This window comes from Dryas octopetala, chromosome 5 (assembly GCF_963921425.1).
Source record: "Dryas octopetala chromosome 5, drDryOcto1.1, whole genome shotgun sequence".
In the NCBI taxonomy this organism is placed as follows: Eukaryota; Viridiplantae; Streptophyta; class Magnoliopsida; order Rosales; family Rosaceae; genus Dryas; species Dryas octopetala.
Genome location: NC_141370.1, coordinates 21590074 through 21601230, shown reverse-complemented (window position 1 = coordinate 21601230; position 11157 = coordinate 21590074). Strand labels below are relative to the sequence as shown.

General features: G+C 36.1%; 1 protein-coding gene and 1 pseudogene across 2 annotated transcripts; one reads left to right on the top strand and one right to left on the bottom strand.

Annotated features, from left to right (window-relative positions):
- The first annotated feature begins 2321 nt into the window (after window positions 1–2321).
- LOC147285737 (uncharacterized) lies at window positions 2322–2989 on the top strand. The gene has a single exon (XM_086245322.1). The coding sequence runs from the start codon at window positions 2382–2384 to the stop codon at window positions 2760–2762; it is 381 nt and encodes a 126-aa protein (XP_086101448.1). The 5' UTR covers window positions 2322–2381; the 3' UTR covers window positions 2763–2989.
- Window positions 2990–5741: 2752 nt separating this feature from the next.
- On the bottom strand, window positions 5742–10379 carry LOC147285736 (putative F-box protein PP2-B12; annotated as a pseudogene). The gene is made up of 7 exons (XR_015122518.1): window positions 10260–10379; window positions 7979–8069; window positions 7481–7509; window positions 7352–7372; window positions 7238–7258; window positions 6867–6985; window positions 5742–6718 (listed from the first exon to the last, which is right to left on the bottom strand). The product of XR_015122518.1 is annotated as a putative F-box protein PP2-B12 (transcript).
- Between the last annotated feature and the right edge of the window lie 778 nt (window positions 10380–11157).

The window sequence follows — 11157 nt, the reverse complement described above, 5'->3', positions numbered from 1 at the left end:
TGGTCCCTTTTATTTAGATTTTGTTTCTTAAGAATTTGAGGCAATGTGTTTGATAAAATGCCTCAAAGACATAACTAAATTTCTTGAAAAGACAAACACAATGCAGCACACGTAGCTATTTAAGAGTTTTTACATCTCACAGCCACGAAGAAAATTTCCTGGATCTCGAAGTTTTTTCACGAGGTGTGGCCTCAAGTTCTGAACTCACATGGATTGCTTCAACTTCAAGCTAGTAGTCTCACGTGATATTACATGCACTTGTCCATATGCTGCCCCTGTTGTTGGTACTTGGTATTTGATTTCAATTGAATGAGATTCCTAGGTTATAGTTTTATAAACTCATGATCTGACAACAAGCTCAGTAAACCACATTGATAATTAATTAAGGGTAAATTACAATTTAATACCTCAACTTTATCTCGGATTTCAAGTTAGTACCTCAAGTTCAAAAAGTTGCAATTTCATGCCTCAACTTTCATTTTGTTTCAAGTTAATACCTCCGTTAGTCTGGCCGTCAAAAAGGCCGTTATCTGATGACGTGACACACCACTAAAAGGCTTCATTTCAATTTAGTACCTCAACTTTACCATGTTTTTCAAGTTCATATCTCAAGTTAAAAAACTTGCAAATAAATAAATGTTTTCTAGTTTTTATCTCAACTTTACCCCAACTTTTGACTCATCAAATCTTTACCAAAATCAACAATTTTATAGTCATTTTGAAGCTATGAATCTCCTCTTTATAACCATATAGAAATAATTCAAAAAGGAGCTATGAAACGCGAAAAAAGTAGTCACAAATTAGGCTACTTGAAATTGTCAATTTGTTTGAAAAATTTGGCACTTTCGGGTAGCCTACTTTGTGACAAATTATCTTGGGTTTCATAACTTTTTTTTGCATGATTTTTATATGGTTGTAAAGAGGAGATTCATAGCTTCAAAATGAGTATAAGATTGATAATTTTGGTAGAGATTTGATGGGAAAAAAACTGGGGTAAAGTTGAGATAAAAACTGGAAAACATTTATTTATTTGCAAATTTTTGAACTTGAGGTATGAACTTGAAAAATATGATAAAGTTGAGGTACTAAATTGAAATAAAGTCTTTTAGTGGTGTGCCACGTCATCAGATAACGGTTTTTTTGATGGCAAAACTAACGGAGGTATTAACTTGAAACAAAATGAAAGTTGAGGCATGAAATTGCAACTTTTTGAACTTGAGGTACTAACTTGAAATCCGAGGTAAAGTTGAGGTATTAAATTGAAATTTACCCATTAATTAATTAGTTTCTTCTCCATATATCTAAAGATCTATTGCAACTTTGAGTAATGAAAGTTGGCTCTTAATCCCAAGCAACCCCATTTTCCCGCAGGTGGTGTTGGTGTGAATTCTGCAAGGCACCAAAATGCATGCATATATGTATCTGCTAGCTTTTTCTACAACTACAAGCATCATGCCTTCCCAATTTTGCCTCCTAATAATTTCTTCACTCTCAAGCTACAAAAATTATCAATGACAAGTAATCCTGGCACAAAAAAGTGAGCTTTTCACCTCAAGAAGTAATCTAAAATAACTAACTAATTCCACATCTGCAAATTAATTTGTTTGTGATCAAACAATTTAAGGGGACATATTATTCGCATTTGATTTAGACGAGATTTTATACGTGAATTCTTTATGTTAATTACAAATAATAAAGTTTTCATGTGTAAAAAATTTTCATCTAGAATTTTGAATTCTCATTTAGGATTTTATTCGAACAAACTTTATGGATATGATTAACATATTAAGAATTATTATATAGAATTTCATTGGTACGAAGTATAAATGGTGAAATTATACCCAATAAAGGATTCCACCCGAATTCTATGCTGGTAACATCATACCCAATTATACGGCAATATCAAACACACACCAACAAATGAGTCCAAAAATAAATCATTGTTGATTGGGTTTGGAGTTTGGGCCTTTGGGGCAACCTAAGAAGTATCTTGTTGGTAACTGCAGTCCCTATTTTCTCTCCTAACTCGTAGCTATATTTCACTCAAACACGCCCACATGGACACTATTATGTATTTATGTGTACCAAGTCTATGGACCATTGGAGTATTGGACCGACCCACAACACACGGCTTCAACGCCTTAAACAATGAAAATGAAAATGAAAATTACTGCCGCATTATATGCCAGCTAACTAGTTGACAACCAACTCACTCGTGCTGTGTCTCGCACCCCCCACCACCCCTTTGTAGTTGTTCACTATATAACTACCACCGAACCATATTTCTATAAATGCCCACTATTGTTCCTAGGGCCAAAAAATTTGAGAGGTACGTGGTGGTGCATTGGCTCTATAATTAGTACTAGCTACTTGTGACAATTATGGCGGCGGCGGAGGGACTATTTCGGTGCGTGTACGAGGGGTGCATATCGGGCGGCGACGTGGGGATCGAGCGGAGGCCGTACCACAAGAACTGCAAGTGCGCACTGCATAACAAGAAGTCACATAAACAATGCACACATGCAGGGCTTAATGGTATGAAGGTGTCGTATCCAATGAGAAGGGCTTGGAGCGAAGGGAACTTGGCTTTGATGGCTTTTTCTTCTTCTTCTTCTTCTTCTTCTCCTTCTTCTGCGCAGCAACCCTCACCCTCTTCTTCTCCTTCTGCTGCCTCTGCTGCTGTGGTGGTCAGGCATCACCAACATCATCACCGAATGAGTTCGTGCGATGAGGAAGAAGAGATCGTTTTCTTTAAGGTTTGACTTGTGACTTGTGAGTGATATATATGCATAAAAGAAAGAAAAAGTACATACTTTGTTTGATCAATAATTGGATCTTCGTTCGAACGAGCCCAGTTCAAAGATTTCACAATCAAGTTTTGCAATTAATCTAATCAATGTTTTTGACTTAGAGGTTGTAAATTTTCTGATGACAATATACATAAATATATATATATATATATATATTTATTGCCATTTTTTTAATTATGACCGGACCAAGAAGAGCTTCATATATATGATCTAATCGAAAATGGCTTGCTCTTGTATTTGGTGAAATGATGTTTATTCAAATCCTTTCATCTGTATTTAATTAAATTAGTGTAAACACGCAAAGGGGACATTCAGTCAGGTTTGAAATCACTGATTCAGATTGCAGTGGTTGAAGCTATATGGGTCTTTTATTTGTATCAATTAAGCTTCTTTTCATTTGCCAATCTGGGTATTTCACTTGCAAACTTGAAATTAAATCACTCTCCTTCAAAAGAATCAAAACCAAATTGGGAGATTTAGATTTGATGTTTCAGGGTCTTCCAGAATTTCATCCACCTAAATTAATTAATGCATCGGAATTCGAGCTAATTAATTAGCTGGTAATTGTTATTATCAGCCTTAATTTGCGTGTGTTTACCAAAATACCAAATTACCAATTAATTCCATATCTGCCACCCACACACGTATTCTTCGTTGGATGGGTGATTTGGTCGGCTACACCATGTTCAACGGCCAACGCATTCCATAACAATATTTAATATTTTTATACCCAAAAAGAGGAAAAGAAAAAACAACTAGAAGAAACCATACACAAAAGCCATCCATATATGTGTGCTTTTCCTTTCACGAATATATCAGTTACAAAATGTTATCTTTGTTCTCACAAATTAATTTTCAATGTCATTGAAGCTGGCCAACACATGTGAGAGACTGAGAGAGACAGAGAGCTAGGTAGTTCCGTGGTGGTACACTCAGTCCATATGAGACGACAAAATGTCACATGACATGTTAACAACAAAAGATTTCAATAAGGGGTCTTTGTAAACAAGTGTACCAAGAAAACAGAACATTGAAAATTCAAACTACAAGTTTGATGCTGCCAATATATTTCTTGGTTCCAAAGCTAACATGTGACATGTACATGTGGTGACAAAACAGAAACTGAAACAACTATACAGTTAGGAAACATCATAGACAAACGCCTACGTTCATTGATTCAACTTGAACAGTAAAGAGGTGGAGAAAACAAAGACTTATAACACTACTTTGTTGACAGAATTCCGTACCAATGATATCAATTCCTAAATTCTCAGGACGGACACCAAAGTTAGGAAAGAGTTTATGCTCTTTTATATTCCTACTTTCACAAGTGTAAGTTTAATATACATTGTTAGTCTATTTTTCGACAACTTAGACTTGTAGGGCGTGGTTGTCTGCTCGGAAATACCAAAGTGCGAGACTGCGAGCCAGAAGTACGTTGATGATTCCCCAATCAGCAGCCATGCAAAATTGCCAATGCTTTGGTTCTGCATTATGGTTTATAAAGAGTTTCACTTTAGTATGCAGCTAACTGATGCAGATGGTAAGACTAAGTTAAGAACTGTATGCCGCTACAGTTGACTAGTTTAACCAATTCACAAATTTAAGTACGAGATCGAACTGAGTATTATTAATGCTTCTTGAATTCTATGTTCTAAGTAGCAGTAAATTTTTATTGATCCAGCTGACTAAAAATCTTGATGATGATTCCAAGCGTTTTTAAGTACGCTATTTGAATAGAAAAAAGGAAAAGAAGAATTTGTGTATTCACAATGCTGTGAAAAGAAAAATATGAAGTTCAAGATTCCTTAACTCAACAACTCATGGAGCACACAAATTAATGACTGCAGGTCCAAAGAAAAAAAAGACACAGGCATTCATCATCATGATCTCATTGGCACTTAGAGTCAAGAACATCGATCGATCTGTGAGGGACCATCCACACTTCCGTAGTCCTATACCCCAAACCAAGCCACAAACTCTCCCAGACTCCTATAAACCCACCCCCCCCCCCCCCTCTCTCTCTCTCTCTCTCTCTCTCTCTCTAGCTCCCTAGGGAAACACGTACACATTATAGTTTCTTAGTTACATAACTACTTAGGCAAATACCCTCTAGAACAAATTTCTCTTGAATTCTACGTGCACAAGTTTTTCTGATCACCACATTAATCGAATTCAATTGTCCCATATAATTCACCAATCCACTGCTCTATATATATGCTTCAAAAAACCTTACAAAATTTCAAAACAGGAAATTTCACACAGTGGTGAGAGAGAGAGAATTGGCCTACTAGTGCGGCTGAGTTGATCCTTTGGTGTGTTTTTGAAGGAAGCATTTCATGTATATATCTATGTATGACATGAATATTGACCTGAGGTCATACCAGCTTTACTGCAGTTGTGTGCAATACAGAACAAGTTAAAAGGTGTATGCTTGAGTACTTGTTATCAACAAAGGAACATTTTGTTCCACAAGAAACAGTCATGGACTGATTGCTCCTTGCCCAAAGTATCATCTTCCAAATTCTCGTCTTGGCGACTAATCAGGTAGAAACAGAAAAGAACCAATGTGGCTACGTATGCCACTTAGATGAAAGATCGAAAGATGTATGCTTTCTTGGAGGCTATATATGGCTGAGTTATAAGAAACAGGCTCTGTCACATAAGAAAAATGCCTTTATATTGGTTACAAAACAGAGCATTACAGATATTTATTAATTATTTCACCTATCCTTCTTTGTGACAGGTTAATATACAATAGAGCATTATAGATCATACCCTCATAAATACCTTACACGTAGAAATTGACTCATCATATTTGTGTACTGCATATCAAGACTGATACTTCTTGAGCTTCCAAATTCAAGCCTCAATTTTCAAGAACACTAAAACTTTGAATTTTCCAAGGAAACTGATATTTGTCATCAAAGATTTTCATGATTTTACAACTCGAGAGACCATTGGAGGAGAGTTGTTCCAATTATAACACTAAAAAACAGAAGCTAATGTTTTCTCACTCTCATAAATTAATCTATATGAATATATGGTCATTTTTTTTGTCTTAATTCTTCTTAATTATTCATTCATTGAGTTATTGGCTACATGTATTATGGTTGTGAATTCAAATATAACTATTTTCATATGTCGGCCTTTTTTCCTAGTTAAGTAGCTTCTATAAGCAACCCAATGAGCCAGGATGCAAGACCAGAAAGATGCAAAACTTGTCTAGTAACCTTTTGCCATGCCCCAAAAGAAGGCTGGAAAGAGGACAAAATTGTAAATGAAACAACATTTAGCCTTCTTTTTGGTATCAACTTCGTAACAAACTCACTCTGCAGTCTGCACTGCAGAGTTACTATGTCCTCCATTGGATCCAAATTACTTCAAAGTTCCACACTTTAGGATCACCTGGATGATGTCAGCATGATTACTGCATGAACAATGAGGCCACCCTTCCACTGACCACCCCTAACCTCCAAACAAGTCATCTCCAACTCCCTATCTTCTCCTCTCCTCCTGGGTAGAAGAATTGACCCAGCTCAATCTCCAACCACCCATCGGCCCTCTCCTTGGGATATTGTTCTTGGTCGATCTCTCGGGAGGGCTGGAATGCCTGCAAGCCCAAAATGTGTCTCCTGTTAAATATGCCAACACGCCTAGGCACAATCCGGTAGCCCTGATTCCGCCCTCTTTCGGCGTCGAGAAACACACTCTGCTTGCTCACTTCTCCTCCTCCAACCACTCCCACTGTGACCTCCACAGGTTGGTATTCAAATCCATATGCCCTTGCACTTGACTTGAACACAAGATAAGTTTTATATACAGTCGCTGGGGACAGCAAGCGTGTACCAATTTTCCCTCGGATTTCAAGCCAAAAAACACTCACAAGCTCAGCCACCTCCTCAAACCTGTTCAATTTTGATTTATTAAATACAAGTTTCAATCTATGACCAACCAACCATATAATGTACACACACATATCTCAAACAATATGCATACATGCATGCTTTTTTTTTTTCGCCAGGATGCATGCTTAACGTTATTAATTTTACAGACCTGGAGTCAGGCAGAGAAATCCACCGCCAATAGTGAGGAGTATCAGCCCAAACAATGGAAAGGTTCCTTGCAGATATCATGTAACATTTTTTCCCACTCCATTTGTCCAGTGAAAAGCTCTGCATCAATCAATCATGATCAAGTCATTAATTCTAACTAAGTTTTCAATTTTTCATTACAATTTGGTCAATCTCTGACTCTGCACACACGTCACATTAACAATGTCACAACTTTCTTCAAGTCATGTGCAAATTATAAGCCGGGTGTAGGTACAATCCGTATCGACATAAATGTACACAGCCGACTTTTATGATCCATTGTTTAAAGCAGACTTGCAAAAAAAGTAGTGAAATTCCATCAAGAGAACTTACCAACACTTGAAAAGACAAAACCTAACAATATATCCTCTTCCTCAATACCCGACAATCTAACATGTAGATTTTCAACAGGTCCCGCATTTTCACCCTATTTTCATCAATGAATACAGCAATAACCTTCACTTGAGCCTGCATTGCAATGTGTCAAATTCAGTCTTAGTACAAGAGAACATAAGAAGTAATCAAGTAAAAATTTAAAGAGAGATAAATATAATTTAATAAAGAACAGAACAGTACCTTATTTGGCATGATAAACAATGAATCCCCTTCATATGGGATTTGAAACATAAAAAAGAATTAAAAAACAAACTAACAATAAATCAGCTTCTTTTGGCACTGTGAATTTACTCAAGCACCCAGGGAGCTATTGATCCCAGAACCTCACCCTCCACCTCCGTATATTTTTAGAGGGGTGACAGTGACCCAAATTCCATTACAATGCAACCAGGAAGGATTATATGTCATCCCAAACACCAAAAACAGATTTAATGATATAATGTCTCAAATCACAATACACAGACATTAATGTTAAAATTTTTATAAGCAACAATCATCTGCAAATGCCTCATCAAAATATAAGACACTTGATGGTGTAAGTAGTAACAAATTTGTAAGTAGAGCAATCAGACTGTGAATCAAATAATGCCTCATCAAGTAACATAGACACACACAGATGTTTGATTTTAGGTATTCAAAGGGGGTGTGTAGTGAAATGCTTGACTCTACAAACACTACCTCGGAGAGTATGAAAGTGGTAGATTAAACCAAGACTTAATAAGCTATCATATAATACAAACACTTCTCGTTGGGCACTTTCTCTATGCCACTGCAAAAGAAATATAACAAAAACCACAAATGAAGTTCATATAAGCCTGAATGAAGCAAAAAGTGATCCAAAAAGACAGCTGGAAACCCATTGTATGCAATCATATCAATTATATAACATATAAAACATTTATGTAAATTAGAGAACTTGATGCCCTTATTGTGCGTGCATCAATATTTTCACTACAAAAATTAAAACACAAACCTTGTAAAAAGCAAACTCGATCTCAACACCCTCACCTCAGACTTTCTCTTTCGACTAAAAGTCACTTCCTGGAAGCTTGAGTATCACAGATAAGAAAGCTTCACTTCCAGCTAACTGAACTCAATCCTACTCTCCGTTGCTTAGAGGTTATATTTTGCTTATTCACTCTCATATTGTCATATCTAGTTTTTAAACGATTCGTATTTATTAGGTTGTTAAAATTGAAACATTTCTCTTTTATTTTTTTAGCATTTATCTCTTTCTTTTTTGAATTTCAAATCATAAATTTATCTCTCTAACAGTTTTCTAAAGAGAAATGCGTTAATGGTTAAAAAACGCTCAGACTCAGACATGACAGCCCAATATGATACCAAACACTTAGCGATTTGGGGTCAATTCAGGGAAGTGGCTAAAAGATACCCATCAGTGTCTACATTGTCAGCACCGTCTCTTTAAGTCTAGTCATGGTATTAAGACAAAGAGTTTAATTCGTCATTTGGAAATAAACCGTGTCAATTTATATATGGATTACTTGAGGGAAACAGAAAATGTGAATGCACATTATCATCTGCTGGAGATAGTAGAGGAACATGATGATGATAATGTGGTGCATGTCAAGGAACTAGAGTTGGTCATATCCAACCTAGGTATTTCAGGGGCTGAAGAATTGAGAGGATTGACAAAGGAGGATAAGAAGTGAAAAAAGGAGGATGAATGGAAAAAGAAGAAAGAATTGGAAGAGAAAAAGGAGGAACGGAAAAAGGAGGAATTGAAAAAGAAGGGGAAGGATTGAGAAAAAAATGAGGAAGAATGGAAAGAGAGATTTAAGATGCAGGAGGGTGAATTGAAAGAGAAATTGAGAAAGAATGAGGCAGAATATCCTTCTCTGTTTGCTGAAAATATTGATTTGAAAGGAAAAATTAGGGTTTGTGATTGAATAAAGCCCATTTTTCCTAAAAAAAGAGAATAATCAGAGATTAGTAGTACGAGGTGTTAGTGATACTAAGCTGTCGGTTGAAAGTTGCGGTAAAGGAGAGAAAGCTGATCGAAATTTCAAGTTTTATAGAGTCTTCGGTCCAAATGCAACTCAAGATTCTATGCTTAATTCTCCTTCAAATTTCTACTTGTTTGATTCTCTCCCAAATTTCTACTTAAAACATGATTGATGTTTAACTTGTACAGCTTATTTGACTGTTTGCAGCAGAGGTATACATGGACGTACAACAATTAGTACGATCCGTACTCGATGAATACAATAAATGCATTTTCGCTTATCGGAAGACAATATTAGGAAAAAGTTACACTATACAATATGAATTATATCATAGTGCAACTTTTCCTTAATCATGTCTTCCCGTAAGCAAAAATGCATATATTATATCTATCGATACATATCGTACTAATTGTTGAACGTCCATGTATACGTTCGCTGTAAACAGTCAAATAAGTTGCACAAGTTACACATTAATCATTTTCAATTAGAAATTTGAAGAAGAATCATGCAAGTAGAAATTTGAAGAAGAATTAAGCAGAGAACCTTGAGTTATATTTGGACCGAAGACTATAAAACTTGAAATTTCGATCAGCTTTCTCTCCTCTACCACAGCTTTCAACCGACAACTCAGTATCACTAACAGCTCATACTACAATCTATGATTATCCTCTTTTCCCGAGAAAATGAGCTTGATTCAAACAAAAATCCTAATTTTTCCTTTTAAACCAGTATTTTCAACAAACAGAGAATGGTATAATGCCTCATTCTTTCTCAATTTCTCTTTCAATTTAACCAATTTACCCTCCTGGATCTTAAATCTCTATTTCTATTATTCCTCCTTTTCTCAATCCTCCCCTTTTTTTTCAATTCCTCTTTTTCCATTCCTCCTCATTCTCTTCCAATTCCTCCTTATTTTTCCATTCATCCCCATTATTTTTTCACTCCTCCTCCTTTGTCAATACTCTCAATTCTTCAACTCCTAAAATACTTACGTTGGATATGACCAACTCTAGTTCCTTCATCTGCAACACATCATCATCATCATATTTCTTTACTACCTTCAACAAATGATGATGTGCAGTCACATTTTCTGTTTCCCTCAAGTAGTCCATATATAAATTGACATGGCTTATTTCTAAATGACGAATTAAACTCTTTATCTAAATACCATGACCAGCCTCAAAGAGACAGTGCTAACAATGTAGACAACTAATGGGTATCCTTAAGTCACTTTCCTGAATTGGCCCCAAACCGCCGAGCGTTTGGTACCATATTGGGCTGTCATGTCTAAGTCTAAGCGTTTCTAAACCATTATTGCAGTTCTCTTTACAAAACTGCTAGAGAGCTAAAATATAAATCTAGGATTTGAAATTCAAAAACAACAAAGAAAGAGATAAATGTTGAAAAAATAAAAGAAAAACATTTCAATTTCAGCAACCCAATTAACACGAATAGTTTAAAGAATATATATAACAATAAAATAAAAATATGAGTGAATAAGGTAATAGAACCTCTGAGCGACGGAGAGCGGAAGAAAACCCAAGTGGTCCGGCGCCCGCAACGTTGCAGGAAACCAGGTCGTACTATATATATAAATATATTATAATAGGGTTAGAGTATTAATAACATATATACTAGCATTATGTTTTTATAGATTAGGAGGTGATTACTAGCTTAATGCATATTGCAACTCACCTGCATATATAAAAAATCACCTGGATGTAGGGGTGGGCGCGGTGCAGTTCGACTCACTTTTCCCCTGGAACCGTGCGCCGCGCTGGGCCTAATGGGCTATTATTCACTCGTCTTGCTTCTGATGTTGGGGGTCCATCCCTCCTAAACCCTAAATGCAGTAAATAAGAGAAGGCAATGAACAAATCTAAATGATGC